General features: G+C 36.8%; 1 protein-coding gene across 9 annotated transcripts in view; it reads right to left on the bottom strand.

The window, feature by feature from the left end:
* The window catches only part of VPS13B (vacuolar protein sorting 13 homolog B), a 793,535-nt gene that overhangs the window by 602,619 nt on the left and 176,851 nt on the right, over nucleotides 1-14,065 (bottom strand). Inside the window, exon 18 of one of the 9 annotated variants that reach the window (XM_060128463.1) lies at nucleotides 4,245-4,470. The exons of the other annotated variants lie outside the window; for them this stretch is intronic. Coding sequence (XP_059984446.1) covers nucleotides 4,454-4,470 — 17 coding nt within the window. The 3' untranslated portion in view covers nucleotides 4,245-4,453. Of the gene's footprint in view, nucleotides 1-4,244; nucleotides 4,471-14,065 lie in introns of those variants that run through there. 9 annotated transcript variants of the gene reach the window in all.

The raw sequence follows: 14,065 nt of genomic DNA, 5'->3' as shown, positions 1-14,065 counted from the left end.
AAGCCACTCTCAAATATAAACAACAAAAAATTTGTTAAACTTTTATGGCATTAATAGGTTAACTTTAACATTGATTCATCTTCCTATTTAACAGACAGGCTCCAATTAGTGGAATAAACATGTATGAATTATATCATATGTATTATGTACAAAGCTCTTGGGAAACCTATTTTGCAATTAACCAAGAAAAGAATTAGGGCGGAATCTTACTATATTTGTGTTCCCAGTGACTGGCACAAAGAGCGACATACAACGGTGCCCACGTATGTTTACTAAATGCAAAAATTAATGAATATACCGAGGTCAGTTTTTTCGTAAGGCTAAAAAAAAAAGTCTTTAAACCGAGATAATGTTACCAGTAACAATATTCTTGATTTTGAAGATCACTATACCTATTCTCTAACATCTATTTTGGTCAAGATTGATATTAAAAATCATTACCCAAAGCATGATGTCCAACAGCCATAAAGTGTCCTTACCTTTAATTCAATATTTCTTGGAACAGTTTTGAAGGAAAATAACTTTAAAAAATATTAACATGTGTGAAGATGCAAAAGACTTTATCCAATAAATTAATCACCTAAGTTCCAAGTGTTAATGGATTCCCAAAACATTAACTCAGAAGAATACTATTTAATAATTCAATTATAAACATTTTTGAGGCATATACTATATATCTGGCATCATGTTAGACAGCATACTCTGGGAATATAAAAGAAGTACACCTAACTCAGACTGAAGGCTATGAAACTTCAGTTAAGTCTGAAATGAAAAGTAGTTAAGCAGATAAGAGGAAGAGATGGTTATGAGGCTAAGAAAGGTGTTGCAGGCAGATGCAATACCATGTGCAACAGCAAGGATGTTTAGGACACGTGTGTTTGGGCACCTAGTAGCTCAAAATGGCTAAAGGAAGGAACTTGAAGATCAAGTTTCTAGAGATGAGTCTGAGAGATCATGAAATGACCTTGGACTGACACACAAAGAAGTTCCAATTTTATCATGAAGACAAATGGAAAGCCACCAAAGGACATAATCAGAATTCTATTTTATAAAGATCACTGAGAGTGCAGTAGAGAGAAAGAATTGGAAAAGAACAAGAGAGGACTGAGAGATCACTTGATATAATACTACAATAATCCCAGTTGGAAATAAAGACACAGTTAATACAAAGCAGCAGCCAGAGATCAGAAAGATTTAAGAGGAAGAACTGACAGAACATGATGACTCCTAGGTGTTTTGCATTAGACAATGGGTAAATAGTGATACCATTAGCTATGATTAGAGAAAACAGTTAAGTTTCATTTTGAATATAGTCAGTATTAGACACCATGGCACATCCAAATGAATTTATCAGTTTCGGGATAAGTTCTGGGCTAAAGAATTAAATAAAGTACTTGTCAGTGTATGGGTGGTAGCTGATATTACACAGGAAGAGATTACTCCAAGTACTTCCTCAAGGTCAAGGATGAAAGACAAAGGAGAAAAGCCCACAAATCAAAAAGAGTTCTATATGTCAAATATGTAGTCAAGGAAGATAAAAACTCCAAAACGTACACTGGATTCAGCATCAAAGCTAAGTGGAATGGCAACAAGTTTATCATTCTAAGTTATTTCTCTGTGAAGGGAAAGAGGAAGATAAAATGAGAAGTTGAGAGGGATTCAGAATCCAAGGAAATTTTCTTTGTATGCTTTCACAATGGGAAAAACAAAAGTATGTGAGCACCAAAAGGAAAAAAATTTTAATATAATGTTATAAAAGGAAAGCATAACATAAAATGGTATATACATAATAAATAGAACCATGTAAAACTTTATATATAGGGACATGGGTTAGAAGGGAAAATGGAAAATTAAAAAGTCATGTTTTACTTGTGGTATTTTTCCCTTTTATGATTTCCTTTAATGTTGTCCTATGCTGTTACAATTTTTAAATGAGCAAAAAGAGAATAACACTCTATACATCTCTTCACCAAATCCCATCATGTTAAAATAATTAATTAGAGATGGACAGTCTTATGATTAATCATTTAAGGAAAAATATATCCAAGATTCAATCCTAGTTTTCTAATAATCATCTAATCTAATTCTAAAATGTACATTCCTAAAAGTGATCTGGTTGTTTCAAAACATCCCAGTTCTATAAGACTTCTATGTCTCACTAAACTTGGAAAATATGAGGCAAATGACATATAAACTTAAACAATCATAAAAATGCTTAGAAAGTAAAAGCCTCATTTAATGAAAAAAACTTAGAAATGTTTCCATATGTTTTTATGAAGTATTCTTTCCCCACTAAATGAACACATTCAAGATTTTGTTTCTGGCTTTGTTTCAGAAAAAACCCATCTGCATAGTACGGCACTTACAAGTACATCTCAGTCATGCAATAGTTATGTCACAGCTCATATATCAAATAAAAATCACATTCAAGCCCACACAACCTCACAGACCTAAAGTCTTCCTTTCTATTAAGAGTATTCCTGAGAGAGCTTTCACTGCACCTCGCTGCTGATGTCACATGACTTTTGTTAGGAAGTTAAATCCTAAAACTAAAATATCAAACAGTTTGGAATACAGTTGTAAATTACCTAAAAAAAATTTTCTCTAGTTATAAAGTATGAATATTTCCTTTTCACAGAAACAGGTGTAGAAGTGGTGAAAAAACTGTTACTATATCTCACAACACTGTGATTTCTTTTAATACAGCATTATTTCATTATATTAAAGGCATGATAAAGTGATAATGATTCATTTAATACTTAGAATAACCTTGGTAAATATTTTGAAAGCACCTCTATTTGATTCCACATATGTATATATGGAAATATATTCATTAGAGATTAGAAATATTATATTATCTAGATCAATTTTCACAAACTTCATGTATTTGTGTACTAATGATATTACTGCTACCCTATCCATGTATCATTTGTACTATTATTTACTTAATAAAGAAGCAGCAATATTGCACAGTGGCTAAGAGCTTGAAAACTGTCAGAGCACATGGACTGATGTTCTAGCTCTGCCACTCGATCTATAACCAAGGGCAAGACAATCTCTCTAAGCTGCAGTGTCTCATTTGGGATAATAACAGAACCTTCCTCTCAAAATTGTTTTGAAGATTAAATGACTCAATAGATATTAGGCACTCAGAAGAGAGCCTGGCACACAGTAAGCACTAAATAAGTAATTAGCTAATACTATTGTTAATATTTTTCTTTAAATTTGCCCACAGTTTTTTACTTTTACTTCATGATAAATTCATTTCATGAGCAAACTCTTTTCCCACTATTATCTTAAGCAATAATATCTGAAATCATGGGTATAACATAGGGGAAAAATTTTTTCCAATATGCAGTAAAAAAATATTTTTTATAATTAAAAACTAAGTTTCCGGGCTTCCCTGGTGGTGCAGTGGTTGAGAGTCTGCCTGCCGATGCAGGGAACACGGGTTCGTGCCCCGGTCCGGGAAGATCCCACATGCCACGGAGCGGCTGGGCCCGTGAGCCATGGCCGCTGAGCCTGCGCATCGGAGCCTGTGCTCTGCAACAGGAGAGGCCACAACAGTGAGAGGCCCGCGTACCACAAAAAAAAAAAAAAACTAAGTTTCCAACATACTACTTAAAATCATCTCCAATACCGACAGTGATTTGTTTATCACTCAGATAAGCTCAGAGCAATAACGAACCCTTAATAATTATATAAGGGCCATCTTTTGTAGTACGCATTAAAAATTACGTGCCTTGGGGGAAAAATACATTCAAAGGAAATGGAGATATTTAAATAACATCCTATGATCAGTACATTGATAGCTATTACAAGAAAAATACACAATGATTTCTGTAAGAAAGGAGTATTAGAAAACAAGTAAATAATGTAACACCATTCAATGAAGAACTGTCATCCTGTTCTTTTCCAGTTTCAGAGAGTTAAAAACCCCACTGGTTCTTCTTTCCATAAAACTAAATTCCTCCTAGTTTTAGCTCATTATTTTCCTTTTCAGAATTAGAAAACCCTGTACCTTTTGTAAAATCATGAAATAATCCAAGACATATTTTATTATTTCTATCAATATAATTAATAACAGTAGCTACCAATTCCAGACACTGTGATAAATGCAATTTATCACAGCCAAACCATGAAAAATGTATTATTATCCATATTTTACAATGAAAAAACTAAAACTTCAAGAATCTAAGCAACATGTCTAAGATCCCACAACTAGTAAATGGAATTGGGTAAGAGGGGGCTCCACGGGAGTAGAATTTAAACCATAGGTCCTGACTATGCTATAGTGAACTAGCAGACAGCCAAGAACTGTCCTTCAAAGTAGTCAGAAAATAACTACATCAATGTTTCATTGATCAAAACATTTTTGGTACTCCTTATTTACAACTACATTTATGGCCTATAAGTCATTCTTCTGAATTGTCCCAATGATGACAAATCTTGATCATTTGAGGGGTGAGTCTGAATATTTGAAAGAAATAAATACACTTCAGAGTGAAGAACAGTGAGTAAGGTGACACCAAATCACAACAACTCTTTATATTCTAAAACAAGGCATGGTTCTAGATACATATTCAAGATTACATTTTGTTTCTTTGACACTGTCTTTAAAAGAAAAGGAAGTGTGTATTTAAAGCTAACGTACTAATTTCCTCATATGTCTTCTAAATTGGCTAAAAAAACAATTTCAAAGAGACTTTTAAAATCTGTGAACATGACAGTGTCTATGGATTGGAAACTACAGACCAAAAGAATAACTTAGAAAAGCAACAGTCATTAGGATATATAAGTTTTGTTTTCACTGTAACAGAATAAGCTTCAAAGACTTATTCTTTAGAGAACACTCATTAAAACCCCTCTCTGGCTTTAAAAACTTGAAACATTATTCTCGTTTTATAATTGCCTTCATTTTTCCTCCTCTTCAAATAGCTTATCTAAACCTGTTCAGTACCTTTTTTTTTTTTTTTTTTTCTTTTTTGCGGTACGCGGGCCTCTCACTGTTGTGGCCTCTCCCGTTGCAGAGCATAGACTCCGGATGCACAGGCTCGGCGGCCATGGCTCACAGGCCCAGCCGCTCCGCGGCATGTGGGATCTTCCCGAACCGGGGCACGAACCCATGTCCCCTGCATCGGCAGGCAGACTCTCAACCACTGCACCACCAGGGAAGCCCCTGGTACTTTTTAAAAAATATTTTCTAATGTGTGATCAGCAATACTGCTCAAAATTCTAATCTCTAAAGAATAAAATTAAGAAGAGTTTCTTAGTTCTTCCTGGTGAAACTTTTGATTTGGAATCAATCCAAAATTAGGTTGTCTCTTTCACCATGGAACTGACTCAAGTTCAAGCTACAGCTTCATACTCCCTTAGGTGTCCAGTATAGCACATAACTTTTCTTGTTTGTTCCAATCAAATCTTTGCTTTCTAATTTTATTTTTTTGTTTTATTTTTGATTTTTACTTTAAAAAGCTTTCTATTTTAGAACAGTTTTAGATTTACAGAAAAACTGTGAAGAGAGTACAAACAGTCCCCATATACCCAGTTTCCTCTATTAACATCTTACATTAGTATGGCACATTTGTCACAATTAGTACTAATTTTATTACTTTTAATCCAAAGTACATTGTAACCTTTTATACTTCTCCCTGGTCTTAGAGATTCACTTTATATGAATAACAACTCTGACCAATTTAGAAATAATACCTAATTTAATGTGCATATATTTTTCATTCTTTCCTCCATGATATCAATATAAATAAATAGAAATGGGTTTAGGTGAAATACCAATTAATATATCTCTGATAAAGATGCCAAACCATCAATAATTATACTTTGCATTAGACAGTGATAGGTATTTGTTAGGACTCATATTGATCAGAAACAGAAATCCAACTTAAACTAGCTTAACCCAAAAGCTGAGATTAATTGGTTTATAGAATACGGAGAAGGGTTGAAAACCCAGTGATGATAAGGATAAGGCCCCAGAAAAAACTGGTACCAGAGTCTCAAATGACTCCAGAACTCTTGTCTCCTTGGTCTCTTCAGATCACTTTACTTTTCTGGAGTTGTGTTTCCTTGCCATGGTAGGAAACAAAAACAATAATAACTCCCAATTCCTACATTTTATGTCTTCTACCACTAGAAAAAACTAACCTCATTTTCTCTGGTTCCAAGTTCAAAACCCAAAAAAAAGATTCTGATTGGCGCAATTTGGGACTTGTGGACTTTGAACAAGTAGGCACCCTAACTGACTCAGTAAGGTGCCCTACCCCTAGGCCAAACGGAAATAGCAAATCAAAAAGCATTTTTAAAATGATATAAATGAACTTATTTACAAAACAGAAACAAACTCACAGATTTCAAAAACAAACTTATGGTTACCAAAGGGGAAACATGGAGGAGGGGATAAATTAGGAGACTGGGATTAATATATACACACAACTATACATAAAATAGATAACCAACAAGGACCTACTGTATAGCACAGGGAACTATAGAAAAAAGAAACTATAGGGAAAAAAAAAAACCTATAGAAAAAAAATCACAGGTGATCAAATCATCTGGGTTACTCAAGCTGATGCCCACAGCAGGGACCCTTTCACTGATGAGACCATCTGGAATAAACATGCACCACCCAGATTGCCACCACTGCTGCCTGAATCCATCACTGTATCAGACATGGCAAAACATCCACAATCATGGATTGGGCAAAAAGTAAAGGACTCTTTCTGATGCAGAGGTCACCGTAGTATGATCCACTCATGACCCAAAGTCAAGCAGTTTATAATGTGGTGATGAAGGCCTCACTGCCCTAGGTGTTGCCACCCCATCCCTGCCCAGCCTACTTCTGCCAAATTCACTATATCAGACTTTTTTACCCCTAACTCTCAGTCTGATCAGCAAATTCCAATGTGCACATACCAATGTGGCCAACAAAATTAAGCTGTTACATGTTCAAGGCCATTTACCAGCCAACAATGGTGTGCCTTCTATTAGAAAGGGCACACAACATGTCAAAAGTTGGAATATCTGATGAACATTCCATGCTCCCTACCTAATCCAAGGCATCTAATATTGTTGAGCACTGGAATGGCCTCCTCATAACTCAACTAAGAAAGATTTCTGACTCTACGTCTTTCACCTTCTTTAGGTCCACATAATTCAGTAAAGTACCTAACAAAGGGTTCATCTCCTCTTGACCACCTCCCAGGGTAATAATCAGGAAAAAAGCAGTGGGAATTATAAAGACAACAGGGGTCAGAAAACATTCCCTGTAAAGGGCCAGAAAGTAAATATTTTAGGCTTTGTGGACAACATACGATCTCTGTCACATTACTCTTTTTCTTCCCCCAACCCTTTAGAATTGTAAAAAAAAAAAACAGTGTTAGCTTATAGCCCTTCTTTATAGAAGGCCACAAGCTAGATTTGGCCTAGGAGACTTAGTTTGCCAACCTCTGGTATGTACTTATTTTGAAACCTCGGCTTTCTACCCTGAACACTCCTAAGCAGGATGTACCTCACGTTCCTATGACAGTGGTCCCAAGCAAGCCTAACTGGTATACCTTCCAGGTAACAGCCCAGACAAAGGAAATCTAGGATTCAAACTTAATTGTGGTCCAGCCACCTGGATTCTCTTATTGGACTGGTATGGTCCTATATTAGGCAAGCATTTTATGAAAAGGGCCAGATAGTATTTTAAGCTTTATGAATCATAGGATCTCTATTGCAACTACTCAAATCCAGCACTAGAGTGCAAAAGCAGCCACAGACAATAAGTAAACAAATGGGTACAACCAGATTTGGCTCAAAGCAAGCCAAGCTGCTAGTGGTTTTCTTTTTCTATATGGCAGGGGGAAGGGGAAGCCTAATAACAGCTCTATTTCTATCCTGGAAGGATTTGCATAGAAAAGGAGTCAACTCATATGTCTTTTATAATAGTAAGGATTATAAGCTTCATATTTATGTTCTTTTGTTTTCTGAGATTCTACACTATATTACTAAGAATAAAGGGCACAAAAACACCCATATATACTATAGCTGAAAAGTATGAACGAAAAACTATGAATTCTTAATTTGATTCTAATTAAAAATACTGAATGCTTGGTATGTGATAAATCACATTCCCAGAGATCCGAAATTATATTACATCACTTAATCATGCAAATCACCTTCTGAGGTACTATCATTACCAGACATGACTGTATCCTTGAACATGTTATGTAATGTCTGTGCTCCAATTTCCTCATCTGGAAAAAGGGAATAGTTGTATATCTAAGAAAAGAGCTTCTAAGTATTAAATGCATTAATACATATAAAGCACTTAGAAAAGTGGACATGCTAATCACTCACATGTTAACAATTATTATTACTATTATAATTTATTATTCAAAGGGGTATACAAGGACTACTACATTTTAATAAACCTGCCAAGTGATCTCTTATAATTGTTTTGATCATTTACTTAAATGATATTTTAAAAGTAAACAGCAAATTTTGTGTCACTTTTACACCCAAACTACTTCTAATCCAATATAAAAGAAGCACTTATGCGCTGTTTTTCTCGATCAACATATGATTTAAAACTTGTAGTAACTACATTAAAGAGGAAAATTAGATGAAATTTTAATAACATTTTTGTATATCTAAGATATTATCATTTAATATTTAATAAATGCAAAAAATTGATATTTTACATACTTTTGGTTTACAAAAAGTGTTTGAACCCAGTTAAGTATTTTATACTTACAGCCATCTCAATTCAGACTAGCCACATGTGGGTAACAGCTACCATACTGGATATCACAATTCTGAGTTATTAAATACATAATTCTCAAAAATGTTACACAAATTTAAATCTTTCTTCCACCTCCTCTTCTTCCAGCACTCCCCTTTCCTTCTCCACCCAAATTTTAAACTCATTCATTCATTCATTTATGTGATATGTTAGGATGAGATCATATTCCTCTGGAAATGGAGAAAGACAAGCAAACAATCTTAGTACAGTTGGAAAGTGATCTGGGAGCTCCCTTTAAGAGATTTGGGGGAGAGGGTAGACAGATACAGATAGATACAGTCTAAATTGAAACACCAAGATAAGTGGGGATAAGCCAAGCAAAAAAGGGAAGGACATGGCAAAGAAAACAGTATGGAAAAAGTCCTTAAGCAGAAGAGACTTTAGAGTACACGTGTAAAGAACAGAACGAAGATCAATGTAGCTTAATCAGAGCAAACAAGAATAAGTGTTGCACATGATTTGCCCCATCAGGCATTCAAATTTTCCCTATAGGAAACATGAAAAAAAAATCTTAGAATAAAGTGACTGATAGTTGTCTACTTAAAACTCATTCTCCAACTTTGTTCAGGGTAGGAATGTATCTAGCTAAAAATACTCACCTAAGTAGAATAAAAAGCAGATGCTGTCAGGTAATATAAACACTGTTTTAAGAACTGTGCAGGGACTTCCCTGGGGGTGCAGTGGTTAAGAATTCACCTGACAATGCAGGGGACACGGGTTCAAGCCCTGGTCCGGGAATATTCCACATGCCTCGGAGCAACTAAGCCCATGCGCCACAACTACTGAGCCTGTGCTCTAGAGCCCACAAGCCACAACTACTGAGCCTGCGTGCCACAACTAACAGTAGCAAGCTTAAGGCTGCTATCCTTAGAAAGCCCTACCTGGGAAGTTGGCCCTTGACTGACAGCATCTAGGAACCTGACTTGCCTTCATTCTTAACTGATAAGAATGGTCTGCTCTCCTTAGACTTTTATACAAAAAATATAGTTTATACTAAACACCTGCTTTCCTTCTGGGAGTCTGGAATTTTGGAATGTGCTAGATAGAGGTTGCCTGCATGAGGAGCCCCCAGTAAAAGTCTGGGGTACTGAATCACTAACAGGTTTCCCTGGGCAGAAACAGTGCACGTTACTGTATATTTTGTTGGTAGAGAAAAGCAGTTCAACTGTACCTTCTTCACAGGAGGGAGAGGGCAGAAGGAAGGTTGTGTATGGATTTCTCCAAACTACCTGCCTTTTTCTCCTTTGATCAGACAGGTATCCCTACTATCTTGCTACAATAAATCGTAGCCGTAAGTATAGCTGTATGCCAAGTCTACTGAGTTCTTCTAGAGAATTTCCAAATGCAGGGGTCCTGAGAACCCCAGACATAAGAACCCATATAGCAATTCTATTTTAATCATTTTTCACAATTAACTTAAATCACAGTATTCTCTTACTAACAATTATCTCCCAAATTTAATTATATTGTTTAAGTGGCTGACTTTGCTCATTCACTAGCAAAGAGAGACCTCCTAGCTCCTATCTACTGTACTACAGATGATGTTGGGGGTTGCAGGATCGGGGGAGGGGGAGGGTAGGGAAGAGAGATGATCTTAAAAATAGGTAGAATTTACCGACTATTTACATTCTGAATGCTCACTCAAAAAAGCAGACGAGGGGGCTTCCCTGGTGGCGCAGTTGTTGAGAGTCTGCCTGCCGATGCAGGGGACACAGGTTCGTGCCCCGGTCCGGGAGGATCCCACATGCCGCGGAGCGGCTGGGCCCGTGAGCCATTGCCGCTGAGCCTGCACGTCCGGAGCCTGTGCTCCGCAAAGGGAGAGGCCACAACAGTGAGAGGCCCGCGTACCGCAAAAAAAAAAAAAAAAAAAAAAAAAAAGCAGATGAGGAAACACCATCTTTAGACACTCTCAATAGTAATTAGTACCTACTGGAGATACAGCAAGACAAATTGAAACATGGTACCTGGTCTCATGGAACCTATTTTCTACTTTTGAATCTTCTGAAGAACTGACATTTGAGCTGGGCTCTGAAGGATAAGTTGATATAAATAGGTGAAACAGAGGGAGAAGAGCATTGCAGAAGGATGGAAAAGCTTGAGAAAAGCCCTAAGACAAAAAGAAGCACAGCTCTTTTGAGAAACTGAAAGGTTAACAAAGTATAGAGCCAGATTTGAGTCTTCATCCTACAGTTAATAGGAAATCATTGAAGGCTGAGTGCTACAATCACATCAGAATTCTTCAAAGCTTACTCGGGCACATGGTAGAGAATGGATTGGAAGGGGAAAAAGAAATGATGGAGTTACCCTAGTGTGACAGAAGTAAAAATGGAGAGAAATAGGTATATTGTAAAAGTACTTAGAAAATAAATTTGACAATACTTGGTGACTGATTTACTGTGGGTAGATGATTAAACAGAGGTAAAAAGTATCAATTATCATAATCACTTAATTCTACCTATTTTGGGTTTTTTTTATCGCGTTGGGTCTTAGTTGTGGCATGCGGGATCTTTCATTGTGGTGCGTGGGCTCTTCGCTGTGGCACGCGGGCCCTCTAGTTGTGGCGCACAGGCTTAGTTCCTCCAGCATGTGGGATCTTGGTTCCCCAACAAGGGATCAAACCCACGTCACCTGCACTGGAAGGCAGTTCTTAACCACTGGGCCACCAGGGACGTCCCAATTCTACCTAATTTGGATGAAACACTTTAACAAAATGTTGGTTAAAATATGAAAAAAGTTGGGGCTTCCCTGGTGGCGCAGTGGCTGAGAGTCCGCCTGCCGATGCAGGCGACACGGGTTCATGCCCCGGTCCTGGAAGATCCCACATGCCGTGGAGCGGCTGGGCCCGTGAGCCATGGCCGCTGAGCCTGCGCATCCGGAGCCTGTGCTCCGCAATGGGAGAGGCCACAACAGTGAGAGGCCCGCGTACTGCAAAAAAAAAAAAATGAAAAAAGTTAAATGAAGATTATCTAACCTTCTGCCTAATATTTGAGTAAGTGAATTTAAAAATTACATGGAAGTCACAAGAATAAATATGCTAATTTTCTCATAAAATCTCTACAAAATAAAAAGTACAATGTTTTAAATAGGCATCAAATGAAGAGTACAAAGTTATAACCTATACCAACAGTCAGCAAAATGTTTCTGGTAAAGAGCCAGACAGTAAAAGTTTTTGGATTGTGAGCCATATGATCTCTGTTGCAACTACCCAACACTGATATTATAGGACAAAAGATGCCACAGACAATATCTAAAGGAAAAAGTTAGTTATGTTCCAATAAAATTTTATTTACAAAAACAAGCAGTGATCTAGAGTTGCCAACCCTGATCTAGAGAATGCAGAAAAAATGCAAAAGTTGAAAGCCACGTAGTCAGATCAGATACCTGTCCAATGAGAAACAATGCAGTAAGTATTCCAGCAGACAAATGTAATATAATCAATAATTACTTTTTTAAAAAAAAAAAGGTAAAATTGGCAGTGAGTAGGTAGATCCTTCAAAAATGGTCTGGTAACATTTAGTGGGGAGTACCACATCCACAAGGCTGAAATTAGGAAAAAGCCTCCAGAATCTATGGCAGTCTAGAAAAGGAAATTCATGTCCTTAGTCTTTGATGAGACAGGGAATGGCCCAGAAGAACAAACGGACATCTAGGAACTGAAATGGCAGTTTAACATGGAAGCTTGGACAATTCAAGTAGAAGTTCAGTCAATAGAGCTAAGGCACAGGGTCAAAGCAGGATTACCTGCAAAGTTGAGTAGATGCTCCTGAGTCAACCTGGATGTGTATTCCTTATATCATTCCCAGATTAATGACAGAATCAAACCCAGACATGAGGCAGGAATGAAAAACCAAGCAGAGATCAAGTGGCTGTAGCTATTGAGGAGAAGAGTAAGGTGGTGCAGAGTATAAGCAGGCTCTTAGAAAACTAAGGAATTACAAAAAAGTAACTATTTCTTATGGAGAAAGATCTACAAAAACAAGTCAAGTCAGATAATGGAAAAAATTATTAGCTATTTTACTGATGAGTTCTGCTTTCTAATTTACAAATATTAAGCTAAAATCACATGAAATTTTCTAATGCTTTCTTCTCATAATCAATTGAATTTCAATAAAACAGAAAAAAGCTGTTTCTACTTACTAATAAAAATTTTTGTAAGAGAACCATCTGTTATTTACTTTTGACAATAAAATCTGGAGTAAATGTTATATTTGATACGTAAAACCAACGACTTATTGAATTTACTTTAATTGAATATTGGCAATAAATTTTTAATCCAGTTATTATGATTAAGTAATAACTGAAAGATACTTCATATGAGTGTTTAAACAATATGATCTATTACAGCATATTAGATTTTGTCAGAAAACCTCAGTACAGAAATAGCAACAGTATAGAATAATGCGTGTAATCAAACATCAAATATTATATTTCCCAGGTAGACTGAGAGATCTTTGAAAACAGGGTCCAAGTCTAGCAGTTACTAGGTACTAAACATCTGTTGAAATGAGCTGATATATTAACCACAATGATACCACAAAGGAAAAAATAATTAACTCTGCTTGGGTGAATGAGAGAAGTATTTGCAGAGGAAATACTAATGCTAATACTAAATATTAATATTAATGTTACATTTCAAGTAGAAAAGAGTATAAATCAGGACTTCTTTTTTTAGGAGGGGGTGGGGGCGGGGGGCGGTGAGCATGAAGGCAAGGAAATTTGAAGAGCAAGGTATGCAGGATTTGATTCAACCAGAGATGAGGTATGAGGTTAGGGAGAACCCAGGTCCTAAGAGGCCAAGCCAAGTCTTTTGAGTTTAGCCTGAAGGCAACGGACAGCCACTGATAATTCTTAAGAAGTGGACTGATCAGGTAATCCTTGCCTTCCTGATGCAGAGTTTAGAAAGGGTGAGCCCAGAGGTACTTCAGTAGCCAGATAACGGCAGATGGAGGCTAAATCTGGTCTTGGCAGGGCCATGATCCAAGAGATGAAAGACTTCAGGGAAAGGAAGAGAAAAGAGCATGAAGCCACTCTGCCAGGAGTCTTCCAATCCTAATTCACTGACATGGCTCCAGCCCCAAACCTATTATCAGGGTCTGCTATGGTCTTCTTAAGGGGCCCCAGAAGACACAATGTTGGTTAAACAATTTGCTCAGTGTTTAATTTACCCAAAGACCTAACAGATGACTCATCAGAAAGCACAGCCCTGCCCACATCCTGAGATTCAGAATCCACAGGTGGTGCTATCCTTGGTTTTGCTGCTTCCTT

The sequence above is a fragment of the Lagenorhynchus albirostris genome, chromosome 17 (assembly GCF_949774975.1).
Source record: "Lagenorhynchus albirostris chromosome 17, mLagAlb1.1, whole genome shotgun sequence".
NCBI classification, from domain to species: Eukaryota; Metazoa; Chordata; class Mammalia; order Artiodactyla; family Delphinidae; genus Lagenorhynchus; species Lagenorhynchus albirostris.
Note: the sequence above shows the minus strand (reverse complement) of the source record. Positions and strands in the feature narration are given on the sequence as shown.